At 36.3% G+C, this 16,046-nt stretch overlaps 1 protein-coding gene across 1 annotated transcript in view; it reads right to left on the bottom strand.

Annotated features, from left to right (window-relative positions):
• Positions 1 to 16,046, bottom strand: part of OTOGL (otogelin like) — a 169,607-nt gene that overhangs the window by 63,736 nt on the left and 89,825 nt on the right. The window contains exons 27-31 of the mRNA XM_043880323.1: positions 13,558 to 13,707; positions 12,489 to 12,608; positions 7,250 to 7,366; positions 6,167 to 6,323; positions 5,482 to 5,508 (exon numbers count right to left, since the gene is read on the bottom strand). Of these exons, the coding sequence (XP_043736258.1) occupies positions 5,482 to 5,508; positions 6,167 to 6,323; positions 7,250 to 7,366; positions 12,489 to 12,608; positions 13,558 to 13,707 (571 nt within the window). The remainder of the gene's footprint in view (positions 1 to 5,481; positions 5,509 to 6,166; positions 6,324 to 7,249; positions 7,367 to 12,488; positions 12,609 to 13,557; positions 13,708 to 16,046) is intronic.

The raw sequence follows: 16,046 nt of genomic DNA, 5'->3' as shown, positions 1-16,046 counted from the left end.
ATAACAAAAGTATTCCAAAATCATTGAGCATTTAAACATTTATTATGAACAAAATAACTGAACTCTTCAAAAAGACTATATCAGGGCTTCCATGGTTGCTCAGTGGTAAAGAATCTGTCTGCCAATGCAGAAGACACAAGTTCAATCCCTAGTCTGGGGAGATCCCACATGACCCAGAGCGACTAAGCCCATGTGCCACAACTATTGAACCTGTGCTCTAGAGCCCTGGAGCCACAATTACTGAGTTCACACACCACAACTGCTGAAGCCCATGACGCCTGGAGCCTGTGCCACCACAACGAGAAGCCCACACATTGCAACTCGAGAGACACTCCCACTCTCCACCAGAGAATAGCCAGCACAGCAACGAAGACCCAGCAGAGCCAAAAATAAATGAGTAAATAAAATTATTAAAAAGGATGCATTATATTGATCTGGAATATATACATATGTATTTAGAACATGTCATTTATTTCTTTTGATGTGGACCATTTTTTAAAGATTTTATTGAATTTGTTACAATATTGCTTCTGTTGTTTTTATGTTTTGGGTTTTTGGCCATGAGGCATGTGGGATCTTAGCTTCCTGACCAGGAATTGAACCCGCACCCCCTGCATTGAAAGGCAAAGTCTTAACCACTGGATCACCAGGGAGGTCCCTAGAATATGTGCTTTAGGATATATGTATACATGAATGTGTGTGTGTTTATATATATACACAAATACTTAGCAGTGATGAATAAAGGTTGACTTAAGATTTCTAGACCTCAAATTTTCTCACCTCTATGAAGATGTTTGTCTAGGCAACCTTTCACTTTGATATTTTAAGATTCTACTGTACATAAACTTAAGTTTAGTTCTATCAATGGAAGACATTCTGTTAGTCTTCTAAAAATCATTTCTCCTTAGTAGGTTCATTGCATTAAAACAGAATTCACAGATATGGTATATAATATTTTACTGTTTTGGGAATTATTGAATTTCATCAGTGAGGTATGTCTATAGAGAAGAAAATAAGATGATGCTGAACAGAGAAGTGTCATTTTATGTATGTTATCATTTCTATGCACTTAAATCATTTTATATAAAGTGGAAAATACTGTAGTTAAAAAAAAAAAAAACTAGTTAGTATGTAACTAAACCTGAAACTCAAACTAATATTTCTAAGAACTTCATCTTATAAAGAAAAGTATATAATTTATTTTAAAAGCTCACTGACATGCAAAATAAACTTATGCATTGTTTTATGACAACAAGGTTAGTTTACCTTCAACCCAATCTATGATGTTTAATGTTTTAAAAAAAGTGAGGTACTCTAAAAATTTGATATTTCTTCTGAATTATCCAAATTAAATCACATAATTATTAGCTGTGTACTTTTTACAGTTATATTTAGATATTTATGTTGTAGGTTATATAAAATTCTAATATAGGTGATTTCATAAAAGATCAATCTGGTTGCCCTCAGTGAATTTAATTTTTCCTCTTTTCTCCACTTTTTATCTCAAGGACAGTTTTCCTTTCCCAGACTATCCTTACGATGGAGTGGAAAAAAATCGGAGAAATCAACCACCTGGGTTTTTCCCCTTTCAGGACCAAGACCAGGCATAAGAGAAGAGGAGAAGATAATTGAATTAGAGGGTTTAAAATTCTCCCAAACAGGAAGGAGAACAAGACCCAAAATTTCCATCACAAGGGCCAGGAGAAGGGGTTATAGAACAAGTTATTCTCAAGCACTGTCCCACCCACTGACTCATCAACAAGACACTTCAACTTTGAGGAGCTGGAAACACTTCTAAGCCGTGACGAAAGAGCTTTAGTAAGGACCCAGACACGGTTGGGCTTAGATGGTCAAAAATCCACCTACAGTGTGGGAGACCTGGGTTGCGAAGCTCCCTTGGAGAAAGAAACAGCTACCCACTTCAGAACTCTTGCCTGGAGAATTCAATGGACAGAGGTGCCTGACAGGCCATGGGGTCGAAACAGTCAGACACTACTGAGCAACTTTCGCTTTCAGACACCTTGAGTACACATAGAGATTTGAACATCTTTGCTCCCACACCAAGATGGAACTGATCAGATACAGTGAAGACTTTAGGAGTAGTTACAAATGTAGACCCTGCACAGTTTCTCTGGGAGCTAATATCTATAACATCCAAATAGAACTACATCATCATCTCCACCACCTCCAAGTTCATTCTCTAGGAAAGACAGAAGTAACTTAGACTTTTAAGAAGAAAATATACATAAACTTATAAATACATAGATTTGTGTGAATATGTAAATAATGTACAAATGAGTACATAAATGTATAAATTATGAAATACAATTCAAAATGAAGAAGACATATACAAATACTGCTTGTAAGCTCCAAGCACCCTCAGGCACAGATGTCCAAGAGGAGAATAGGAGAAAGGAGACAGACCACTAAACAAAATATTTTCTCCCCTACAAGACAAGTGCCTTCCTACAACAATGCGAAGGGACAATTGTCATCTGAGAAATCCATTTGTATAAAAAAATGAAAGCTTCTGAATCAACTCCCAGTTAATGGATATCTTGCATGTGAATTGTTTTCCTGCATTTTCACTAGCAATTGAGGGCAAAAGTCATTGACTTTATCATTAATCTTCTGTAGGGAGAATTAGAATTTCTGTATACTAAAAGCAATCATTTCCTGTATTGATTATTTAAACAGTATTCAGTATATCCGATCTGATAGAAGCACTCTGAAATTAAAAACTTATGTAACAATTTTTAGCAAAATATTGAAGTCTTCTACTCCTTGCAGCAACAGAACCTTTATATTTTTAGCAAATTCCATAAAAATGAATATGAAACTATTATAGAAAGTCTCTGTGTGAAGGGTTATAAACTCATCTCAGCAGCAACCTCTGAAGTTTCCTACTTTTAAAAACATTTCCTCCTATAGAGTTACAGTCTTTTATCTCTGCATTTGTTTTGAATAATTTAAGTATTTTAATAACATAGTGTCCAGAGAAAACACCAGCTATGACTGGGCAAAGACTAGGTAATTTTACAATGGTTGTGAAATTGAGATGAAACAAATTAAGGATAACCATTTTAAATGATTTATTTTTATTAGCATCAACAATTTCCACAATTCTTCATTTCCCTTCAATTATCCAGCTTAGGCATCGCATTCCTTCCACAATCTCTTCCTCTCCTTGGCAGGCTGACTCTATCGCCTATTACTTTGATCACAGGAAACAGAATCTCTGTCACTCATGACAGAAAATGTCCCTTGCTCACCCTCTGAATACTACCAATACAGTGTTAACAAATGAAACTAGAAGAGCTGATTTGAAGAATCTTGTAACACCTTAGAAGAAAGAAATGCAGTGGATTAACTGACAAAAAGCAGTACATCTGAAACAGCAAGAGGTAGAAATTCAGTATTCATAGAAAATTCTGCTTCTGTTTCCAAGAGACTGCAGAAGGAACACCAGGAAGTATAAAGGCACAGATGGAGATTTTTCACGGCCGAGCTGTATGAGGCAGGAATTCCTAAGTGAGGGAGTTACTGGCGTTTTTTCTCCTATTACGGTCTTCACGTTGTGTTAGAGCACATGATAAAGATGTGCTGTGGTCCTCCCTCGACTGGGACGTGCTAACCATTACCAGACAGTGCAGCACAGAGATCAAACTCATTGGTTCGGACTTAGATTGTTCATAAACCCATTTACCACATTTTGGCTATATGACTTGGACCAAGTTATTTCATTCATCTACACTCAATTTCTTCCTTTGTAAAGTGTTAATAATAATACTAATAGTAATGTTATGCTTTTCAGGCATATTTTGAAGCTTAAATTATATGATAAAAATATCATTAATGCAACAAAAACTATTGTTAGTATTAGGGATTTGTTGTTGTTCAGTCACTAAGTTGTGTCTGACTTTTTGTGACTCCATGGACTGCAGCACAGCAGGCTCCTCTGACTAAAACGTCCATTTTCTTTTTAACGTATCATCTCTATTTTACTAAAATTTTCTGGCTTTCTTTGTACTTTTATAGTTGACATTTCTCCCTGGCTCATTTGGTTTGGGTTTTTTCTGTAATGGGTCAGCTCTCCTATAACTGTTAATCTAACCTATTCATCATGGATTTTTGCCCAGTTACTAATAAAACGGACACCTCCCTGGATCATCTTTTTTTTGTCTGAAGTAGGTTTCAGTGGCTAGGCCTTCCTCATCAAATAGGTTTGACAAAAAGCAGCATCGGTTCTGCTAATGTCTGGCATTTTCAATGAGGATATAACTCTCAGTTTCTTACATCTATGCCTTGGTTTTAGGCAGCACCTTCTGTTAGCCTCATTGACTCATTGGAAAAGACCCTGATGCTGGAAAATATTGAAGGCAGGAGGAGAAGGGGACAACAGAGGATGAGATGGTTGGATGGCATCACCAACTCGATGGACATTAGTTTGAGTAAACTCCGGGAGTTGGTGATGGACAGGGAGGCCTAGCATGCTGCAGTCCATGGGGTCACGAAGAGTCAGACATAACTGAGTGACTGAACTGAACTGACTCCTTTTAGACTTCCTGTTGCAAATTTGAATGCTTGGGGGACTAAGATACTTTCATTATTACTAAATCAGTTCTCATTCTGATAATATATAAATAATTATTTTCTGTAAAATGACAGCTAAATTTCTATATTATTATTTCTTTCTATAATTTCCACAGCATAATAGAGTTCAAACAATGCCCATTTTTATTCGTAATGGTAAGAGGTATGTATATCCTTCATCCTTTTTACCAAAAAAATTAGCTAACTTTACTCATTCATTCATTCCTTCACATTATTCTAGGACTACTAGGAGCTTCCTTGATGCTGAGAACTTAGTTACAACACTCTATTGTTTTTCAAGGGAATAAATTTTAACACAAATACTTAGAAATTTAGATACATTTTAGAAGGCGATGGCTTTCATTGTGTCATACAGTTGACACAAACAACATGATTTGAACTGTGCAAGTCCACTTCTAAGCAGATTTGCTTCAGTAGGAAATATATAGCACTGTGGGGTTCGCTGGTGGCTTCAATGGTAAGAATCTGCCTGCCAGTGCAGGAGATGTGGATTTGATTCCTGGGTTGGAAGATCCTCTAGAGAAGGAAATGGCAACCCATGCTAGCATTCTAGCCTGGGAAATTCCATGGACAGAGGAGCCTGGTGGGCTACAGTCCATGGGGTCACAAAAGAGTTAGACACAATTTAAGCAACTGAACAACAACAGTACAATCCATGGTCAGTTGAATCCGAGAACGTAGAACTGTGAATATGAGGGTGACCAATTGCAGAGGGTTAGTGCCCTCAACCCCACCTTGTTCCAGGATTAACTGTATGCCAGATTATGAACTATTGATACTTTGTTCCCAGAAAAGTTGTTCAAAAACTGTGAATCCAAAGATACATTTAATAAAATAGTATCCTGATATTCTTTATATGTCACATACCTTCATTGTAGTAGTCACAATCAAGTGCTAAAAGGGTAAAAGAAGAAATGTTAAACTAAATAAGAATCTGACCACTTAGCTTGAATATGTACAAAATATGATTTACCAATAACCAGGTGAAAGAACTCAATGACATCATTATTTGGGAATTTTCTATGAGCTAAGAGGATTCTTTAAGAGTACTGTGTAATAATTTATTAAATTTCCTAAGATTATTTTATAAGTAGGCAAATATATTAGCCAATCTATAGTTTGCTGAAAGTGTTAAAATCATAAGCTGTTTATCAGATGGTGTACTATCTATAGGAGTAAACGAAAAGTTTAAAAGGTCAAATCTGAATACAAATTCAAAATGATGTTTTTAAAACAATGTTTCGTATCACTAGAACAGTGGAATTTCATAGCCATAGGAGAGAGAGAAACAATTTCTCCAAGGATGGTACATAATTTATAGTGCAAATGTTACAGTGATAAGTCAAACACAGAACAGAAAAACTTACTTCAAAGTTTCCTTTATAAATCCTTTAGCTATACTACAATTTATATACCTTGTCAAAAGAATATAAAATTTACTCATCTTAAATTTGATGTCCATGAGTTCCATGGTATCACTTCTAAGATAAGACAACATGAATCTCCTCATAAGCTTCCCACCTAATGATGATGTTCTAATTGGGGTACTCACAACAAACAGTAGATGATCTCCAATGAACAGAAACCCCTTCCTGGCAACACTTGTATGCATACGCTGCTACGCTTGTGCATAAACATTCACAGTCCCCACCAAGGTTACAGTTACATGTGTCTTCATGACAATTTTTAGCAAAGGAAGTGACATCAATCTGCAATGAAGTAAAAGATAAATTAATTTCAAAATGTACTAACTACAGTTGATTAAAATTCAGCCTTCTAAAAGAAAACTAACTGGTAGATTTTCAAAATTTGCTATAATCAGCTTAACACTGCCACCTAGAGAGTTCTAAATATCTCAAACCTCTATTTGCCCAAAAGAATTTATTAGGCAAATGTAAGATCAAAGAACTAGCAAAACAGGGAATAGGACTGACAAATACAATTTCAATATCTTCAATATTGAAGATCTTCTAATCTTCTATCAGATTAGACCTGATAGACAGAGTGCCTGAAAAACTATGGACAGAAGTTTGTAACACTATACAACAGATTCATATTTTGTAGAAGCTCATTGTTTCATTATTGGCATATTTGCATGGCATTAAAAGAATGTTCTGCTTCCAAATGTAGTTTGTTTTTAATAATATCTTAAACTACTTTTAAAACTTCTGTTGGGACCTAAAATTGTTATGTTGGAAAGACATTTAGAAAGTTAATTTCTAAATAAATTACATTCCATCTTTGGGATGTGCTTCTAAAAGTATTTTAAATGTGTCACTAATAATCATTTTAAACTATACTTTGGGTTAAGGAGAAAAATGCAATTTGTGTTGTTCTCTGAAGAAAACCAAGCATTTATAGCTTTGATAATGAACATAAAAATGTTTCGTAAGCTGAAAAAGACCATTAACAAATATGTACAAATGTACTTTGTTAATAAGATGGCATGAGGAAGAATGTAAATCACCTAATGTGCCAGTTCTACAGAAAAACAAATTACCAAATCGGTCTTCCTAATAAGGGTTAAGTAGTATACCTAAAAAACCAATGGGCATTTAAATAATTTGTCCAGTTAATCGCAATATTAACTGAAGTACTTGTTTAAGTCAGCAAGTTTAATAAAGTACTCACTTACCATATTGCGACAAGGAGCAAAAACATCACTGTACAAAATGGAACATTCTTTCTTGGCATAAGGAAATTTGTTTTGATGTGCCTCACAGGGTTTAAATGATTCAACTGGGGTTTCGCACTGTGGAAAAAGTTAAGGGAGAAAAGAAAGTTTTTAATGAGGAAATTTCTGAAGCTGAAACCAGAGTAACCTAGCCTGACTTCAACCACTACAATCATATCTAATATATTCTCATTCTTTTAGACAGACTTTACTGAAAGCACCTGTGCTCAGCCAGTTCATGTTAATAGCATATATTATTTTTGAAAGTAACTAAATTTACTATTAAAACCATGACAATATTAGAGAGTGACGTTAAATAATTTTTAAACTGTCAACTGTAGTGTTACATGACAAAAAAATTTTCATAAGCAAATTATTCCTTTCCTTTTAACTTGCACGTCTTTCATTTCTATCACAAGCCATCCTCTGAGGAGTCATATACTCAAGCAACTACAGCTTACCTCCCAGATACTCAGCAATTTGGTCCCTGCCTCTTCTAATCCACCTCCCTCAAACTGGCCTGGAAAAGGTGATCATTGATCTCCTCCTTACTAAATATAAAGGCAACTTTTCAGTCTCATCTCATCTGATCTCTCCCTATCTCTGACCCTGTGTAGTACTTTGCCCTTCTTACATGGCTCACGTGTTTCTGGCGGCAACATTTTCTGGTGGGTTTCCTCCTAATTCATTCGCTGCTATTCCCCTTCCTCATTCCACTTCCCTTCTCTGCAAGGCTTGACCTTCAAGTCTCTATTTTTTCCATTCTATACACTTCTCATGCCTTCAGCAGACTCTGTGACCCCATGGACTACACAGTCCATGGAATTCTGCAGGCCAGAATACTGGAGTGGGTAGCCTTTCCCTTCTCCAGGGGATCTTCCCAATCCAGGAATTGAACCCACGTCTCCTGCATTGTGGGTGGATTCTTTACCAGCTGAGCCACAAGGGAAGCTCCCTGTATATAATAGTAACTGCCAAATCCCAGATCTCTTTTCTGAAATCTCCAAACTTGGACATTTCCATATTTCCATCCCAGATCTCTTTTCTAAAATCTCATTTCCACATAAAATCTCTGTCACTTCTCTCTCAACATACCCTGACCTGTACTTTTCTTTACACCACTGTCTTGTCCCCACTGTTCCCTCCCACCAGCTTTCCTCTTTGCCCTGTCTAGTGGAAGGGCACCAGTGTCCAACCAGTAATCCAGGAAGATAGGAGACTTTCTTGAATTCTTCAGTTCAATACTTCATTTTGCAATCCTTTCAACAGAGCCTGATGTTTCAGGTGTCTCTCAAATTTGGACAGTTTGCTAAATCTTCTAAATGTAACATTTCTTAGTTGGATTATAAGGCCCTAGCTAGTTAAGAGACTTTGAGTCTAGATCCTAGCACACAAATATTGCAGCCCTATATTTTGCATTCCAGCCATTCCCTACTTCAGACCATTTACAACAGCCATAATGAATTGCATAAAATTCCTGTAAGGTACCATACTCAGATTATGAACTCCTTATTGCCAAATTCAGACTTAAATTGAAGAAAGTAGGGAAAACCACTAGGCCATTCAGGTTCGACCTAAATCAAACCCGTTAACGATTATACACTGGAAGTGACAAATATATTCAAGGGATTAGACCTGATAGACAGAGTGCCTGAAAAACTATGGACAGAAGTTTGTAACACTATACAAGAGGCAGTGATCAAAACCATCCCCAAAAAAAGAAATTCATAAGGGAAAAAGGTTGTCTGAGAAAGCCTTACAGCTAGCAGAGGAGAGAAGAGAAGCTAAAGGCAAAGGAGAAAAGGAAAGACATACCCATCTGACTGCAGAGTTCCAAAGAATAGCAAGGAGAGATAAGAAGGCCTTCCTCAGTGATCAGTGCAAAAAAAGAAAGGAAACAATAGAATGGGAAAGACTAGAGATCTCTTCAAGAAAATGAGAGATACCAAGGGAACATTTCATGCAAAGGTGGGCACAATAAAGAACAGAAACAGTATGGACCTAACAGAAGCAGAAGGTATTAAGAGGTGGCAAGAATACACAGAAGAACTATACAAAAAAGATCTTCATGACCCAGATAATCATGATGATGTGACAACTCACCTAGAGCCAGACATCCTGGAATGTGAAGTCAAGTGGGCCTTAGGAAGCATCACACGAACAAAGCTAGTGGAGGTGATGGAATTCTAGCTGAGCTATTTCAAATCCTAAAAGATGATGCTGTGAAAGTGCTACACTCAATATGCCAGTAAATTTGGAAAACTCAGCAGCAGCCACAGGACTGGAAAGGTCAGTTTTCATTCCAGTCCCAAAGAAGGGAAATGCCAAAAAATGTTCAAACTACCACACAATTGCACTCACTATATATGCTAACAAGTAATGTTCAAAATTCTCCAAGTTAGGCTTCAACATTACACGAACCAAGAACTTCCAGATGTTCAAGTTGGATTTAGAAAAGACAGAGGAATAAGAAATCAAATTGCCAACATCTGTTGGGTCATAGAGAAAGCAAGAGAATTCCAGAAAAACATCTACTTCTGCTTCATTGACTACCCTAAACCCTTTCACTGTGGGTCACAACAAACTGGAAAGCTCTTAAAGAGAAGGGGATACCAGACCACCTTACCTTCCTCCTGTGAAATTTGTATGCAGAACAAGAAGAAACAGTTAGAACCAGACATGGAACAATGGACTGGTTCAAAATTGGGAAAGGAGTATGTCAAGACTATATGTTGTTACCTTGTTTATTTAACTTCTATGCAGAGTCCATCATTTGAAATGCTGGGCTGGATGACTCACAAGCTGGAATCAAGATTATGGGGAGAAATATCAATAATCTCAGATATGCAGATGACAGCATCCTTATGGAAGAAAGCAAAGAGGAACTAAACTGTGAAGAGGAGCGTGAAAAAGCTGGCTTAAAACTCAACATTCAAAAAATGAAGATCATGGCATCCAGTCCCATCACTTCATGGCATATAGATGGGGAAACAGTGGAAACAGTGACAGATTTTATTTTCTTGGGCTTCAAAATCACTGCAGATGGTGACTGCATCCATGGGATTAAGATGCTTACTCCTTGGAAGAAAAACTATGACCAACCTAGAGAGCAAAGTACAGACATTACTTTGCCAGCAAAAATGTCTGCCTAGTCACAGCTATGGTTTTTCCAGTAGTCATGTATGGATGTGAGAGCTGGACCTTAAGAAGGCTGAGTGCTGAAGAATTGATGCTTTTGAACTGTGGTATTGGAGAAGACTCTCGAGAGTCCCTTGGACTGCAAGGAGATCAAATCAGTCCTGAATATTCATTGGAAGGACTGATGCTGAAGCTGAAGCTCCAATACTTTGACCACCTGTTGTGAAGAACTGACTCTTTAGAAAAGACCCTGACGCCATGAAAGCATCAGAAGCTGAAAGCAGAAGGAGAAGGGGACGACAGAGGACAAAATAGTTAGATGGCATGACCGACTCAATGGACATGAGTTTGAGCAGGCTCCAGGAGATGGTGAAGGACAGGGAAGCCTGGCGTGCTGCAGTCCGTGGGGTCACAGAGAGTCAGACACGACTGAGCGACTGAACAACCACCACCACTCTGCTCAGGCTTCCCAGGTGGCGCTAGTGGTAGAGAACCTGCCTGCCAATGTAGGAAACGTGAGAGACACGGGTTCAGTCCGTGGCTCGGGAAAATCCCCTGCAGGAGGCCATGACAACTCACTCCTGTATTCTCCCCTGGAAAATCCCGTGGAGAGAGGAGCCTGAAGGACTACAGTCCGTGGGCTCACACACACTCAGACACGACAGAAGCAACTTAGCACGCAGGCACCATACTCGCTCTAGTCTTCCTGGCACCTTCCAAAGGGCTGCTCCTTCCTTTGCCGCTACCCTCTTTCCCATCACCTTCAGTTTTATTGCTCCTGTGAGTCTTGTGAGAATCATCTCAATGGCATCTTCCTTTGACCACAAACTCCATGTTGTATGCACCTATATCAAAGCACCTGTCTCATAGTACTGTTGTTAATTTTTCTACCTCATCTGCTAAACTAAATTCCCAAGGGCAGTGGCTATGTTTTAATTATATTATGTGTTCATTTCTCTTGGAAAACATTAAGTGCTAAACAGAACTTACTGAATGAAATTTTTTTTCCAGCTTTGTCCATTAGGTATAAATGAGTTTAAAATTCTTTGACTAGTACAAATATTTAAGTATGATTATAAATTAAGTATTCCTTAATTCATTTTATATCAAAAAATAAAATCTTTATACTTTTTAATGTAGACCACAATGAAATATACTGCTTAAATTTTACTAAATTGGGTGAATGTTTAACCCTAATTCCCTTTTAACTTTTTAAAGAGATTTAGATATATTAGTAAACTAGGCAAAATAGTAAAACAACTAATCAAATAGTAACCAACCAGGAAATTGTAGTTGTAGACTCTATTTTTAGTTAAAAAAAATAGGTTTAAGAAAAAAGAAGAAAAGAGTAGAACAAATTTCCATTTTGACTATTTTCTTAGTTCAGCGTTTCTCAGATTGTATCCCATAGAAAACTATTTCTTTGAGAACTGATATACAAAAACATAAGCTCTGTGTCAGTAAATGTGGGAATTCCTTCAAACACATCCCTCCCCTGGAGGCATATAATGCCTCAGGAAATTCTTCAAAAAAGAAATATGCCTGACTTAATTCATCCTAACTGCTCCCTAAGGTAGTTGGCCAGGAATTCACTCTTTACCCCTCCCCACCTCACACACAGCCTTGTCTGGAGAACAAATGTTAAGAAATTTCGTCTTCATTTATTCATTACCTTGAGTTGACAAAAGATACATCATTAGAAATACAAATATATTGAAGCATTAGAAAGGAAAATCATGAGATTAGAAGATGAGAATTTGACCATCATCTCTGTGACTTTCTGGATACACAGTAGTAGACAAGTAATTTAACCTTCCTAAGCCTCGATTTCTTCATCTATAATATGCAGTCAATACCCTTTACATTAACAGATTGTCACAAGGATTGCATGAGAAATTAAATGTAAAAGAAGTTTGAGTTTGTCAACTATAAATTACTACACAAATATTACATAAAATAGTATTACCTAAATAAATTTTCCTGTAAAAATAAAATGTTTTAGTGGATAAATACTCCAGAAAATATTTGTTTTGTTCTAAAATATAATATGTATTCCACTTACCTGTCCTAATGCCCAACTATCTCCAAATACCTGGGCATTTCTCACTTCTAAGTTATTGGATGTGGTCATATCATTTGAAGTACATCTGTCAAAGTTTCCACATAATCCTGATAATTTGTTCTAAAGTAAAAGAAAATTACCATGAAATATTCTATATTCATTTCAACATTTAAGGACTAAAATTTTAAACATCTAAAACAATAAAAGTTTCTAATAATATTTAGTACAATATTTAATAATAAGCAATCATTAAAACAATGTAAAATATAAATTGAAAAGGACTGTAAACAATCCAGACTGAGTATTCAACTGGATAAACAACAGACTGAGTATTAATGGATAAAATAAACTAGTACATCCATACAACAAGAGCATCAACCAGCAGTAAACAGGAACAAACAATTAATTCATTCAAAAATATGAATGAATCTTGAATGTGTTCCATCAAGTCAAAGAAGCCAGACCCAAAAAACTATATATTGCATGATTTCATTTATCCTGTATCCAGAAAAGGCACAACTATACAGTGGTTGCCCAGGGTGAAGGGTAAGAAGTAGCAATTGACAATAAAAGGGCAACACAGAAGAAATTTGGAAGCTGACAGATCTGTTCTTTCTAGCACTGTGGTGGTGGATACACAACTCCATGCATGTGTTAAAATTCATAGAACTGCAGATCATAAAAATAAATTATTTTACATTTTTAAAGAATTTTACTGTATGTAAGCTTAAGAATATCCAGAAAGTAAATGAAAAGATGGATGTAAATTGTAATAAATCCAACTGTATTACAAACAATATCATATAACCATGCTGTAGGGAGTGGGAATAAAAGAAGCTGAACTAAGTAACTTTGGAAAACTGGATACTGTAAGGTTGAAGTTAAAAAGAATGGTATGCAACACTTGGTAAAGTTACTCTTCCCTGGGATCTGACTTAGTTATTCTAAAAATATAACATTTCTCAAAGGAAAACATCAATCATTTTATTTCCATAAAACATTAAAAAGTCAAATGTAATGTCATTTCTTGCATCTCATTTGGATTGACCTACAAAGTAGGTTGACTTACCTTCCACTGTGGTCCAACTTTGATATGGATGGTTGTCTTTTCATCCCAAAGAACAGTGATGTCTTTCTCTGGAAAGTATACCACCGTGTAGTACCCTGCCTTCCACAACTGATACATTGGTTTTTTTTCCAGAAAAAAACCCGATGGTTTCTTCAAAAAAAGAGAAAAAACATAATAAAGAAAAAAAGAATTTCTTATTTTCTCACCAAAATGCAAACATTAATTAAATTAACATCCATCAATAAGTATCTATGTACTAGCATTTTTGCTTAGCCCTATCTTTCCTTAATTTTATAATGAAAGACAAAACAAATGAATAAAATAGGAAAAACATAAAATTGATAACAAGACACAAACTGGTAGATAGGCTCAACATAGATAAATGGGCAAAGAGAAAAATGTATTTCAGTTATAGAGAAGAGCACAGACAAGGCATGGACATACAGTATATTAGGTGGCTATACCTGCTGAGCCAACAACTCTATATTGATGGTCAATAAATATGATTGAGTACCAAAAATGTCAATGGACATGAATCTGAGCAAACTCCAGGAGATAGTGAAGGACAGGGAAGCCTAATGTGCTGCAGTCCATGGGGCCACAAAGAGTCAGACAGGACTGAGAGACAACAACCACCAAAAATGTATGACTTTGCATAATTGAAAAACGTAAGCACAAAATGTGTGTGTGTCTGTCTATAGAGAAAGAGAAAGAGGTGGTAGGGAGGATGAGGAGATGAACTTCCATCAAAGGAACTTAGGAAGGCTTCTTGCAAAAGGTATGACATATATTATTGATCTGTAAGAGATCATAAATAGGAAAATAAAAAGGGATGGAAAATACAATGAGGAAAGAAATCATTGCAAGCAAAGGGAATCAGCTAAATAAAGGCTTGGGGGGGCAGGAAGGTCAAGATTTTTACAGAACTAGAGAAACCACAGATAGCTACAGCATGGATTCCATGACAAGCATAGTCTGAGACCCTTTGCCATCAACTTTCCCATTACAGTCAATGGCTGTTATTTCATATGCAAAATGCCCTCAACAGAGGATTTTTAATAGTAAAGTGACAGATGATGTTTGTGTACTAAAAGAAAATAATGTGTGTGCTAGAAAGGATGGAATCTATTGGGAAAATTTAGAGTACCTTCAACCTAAAGTGAGAATATGCAGTGTTCTTTATGGGTAAGAGCTATACCCTATAAAAGATTATGCTGACTCTAAACTGAAATTAACTCACATAATAATTTTTAAAATGCATGGTTAAATCAAAGCAAATAAAGCAAATTTTTAACCAGAAGCAAAATTAAAATTGTGAAGGAGATATGAAATCCTTTGGTTATTTTTCCTCCCAAGTAATAACAAAAGCATAGTTTGGGAAACACTGTACTAGAGTGTACATTTTATAAATCTTTCATATGGTAAATTATATAAACTCATATTCACAAGAAGTTTTCAGTCTCCTAGACAAACATCATACTTGCAAGTGCTCAGTATATTGTATAGGACAGTAAATATTTTGTTAGTGGACCCTACCTAACCTCATTTCTTTCTGCTTCCAAGTACCAAGTTGGAGTTATGGGCAATGTCCTCAGTACCTATAAGGGTCTGCGTTCAACCTGGAAGTATACTTGTGTCCAAGTAAGCAAGGCATTAAGTAATAAAGAAAAAACACTATGGCAAGTCAAGAAAGACTACAAAACAAAGGGAAAAAATTCCTGTTTTCATCAAGGGGGTATACATTTTCATTTCACAAGGTCCACAAAATGTAGCATACCAGTCCGCCATATCACTCTCTGCCATAGAATCTATTTTTATCATTTTGATTATACTTTTCAGGACCTTTTCATCATCTGATTTGTCTTTGGCTTTATTATCTGTCTTCCTCCCTTTGTGAATGTTAGCTCCTAGAAAGATGCACTTTGTCAAGTTTATGGCAGTATCTGCACCTTCCAGATCAAGGGTAACTCATATATTTTTAATACCTTCTTGCACTGGCCTACTCAGAGTTCCCGGCTTCCAGCCTGAGCAGCAATAATCAAAGGAAGTAAGTGAAATGCTTGTGGCTTAGAGCTCCTTTCCAATCCATGAAACACTTTGTCATGTATTTTCCTATTAAACTTCCCTCGGGCTGGTTGACATATCACTGGAACATAAAATAAATTTTTGGATAAGATTATCGGACTTCCTTCAGATTGGTTTTGTATTAGTTATCCTAATGTAAAAGCTCATCCTCTATATTTGCCTATAGAGCTAAATCCTTCATTTTTATTAGACAGGGCAGTTTGCTATAAGAGAACAATCCTCTTTGGTCAGAAAGAGATACTGTACTTCTTTTTTTTCAGATTAGGAAGCAAAGATGTTTCTTCTTATAAGGATGAAGTATTATGCATTGCCCAAAATAGAGACCTCCACTTCAGAGGAGAATTACAGCACTGTAAATACACTCGAGTGATGTTAGAAAATAAGTTATAAAAGTGAAGAATTAA

Source organism: Cervus elaphus, chromosome 3 (genome assembly GCF_910594005.1).
Source record: "Cervus elaphus chromosome 3, mCerEla1.1, whole genome shotgun sequence".
NCBI classification, from domain to species: Eukaryota; Metazoa; Chordata; class Mammalia; order Artiodactyla; family Cervidae; genus Cervus; species Cervus elaphus.
This window is presented reverse-complemented; position numbering and strand designations above follow the sequence as displayed.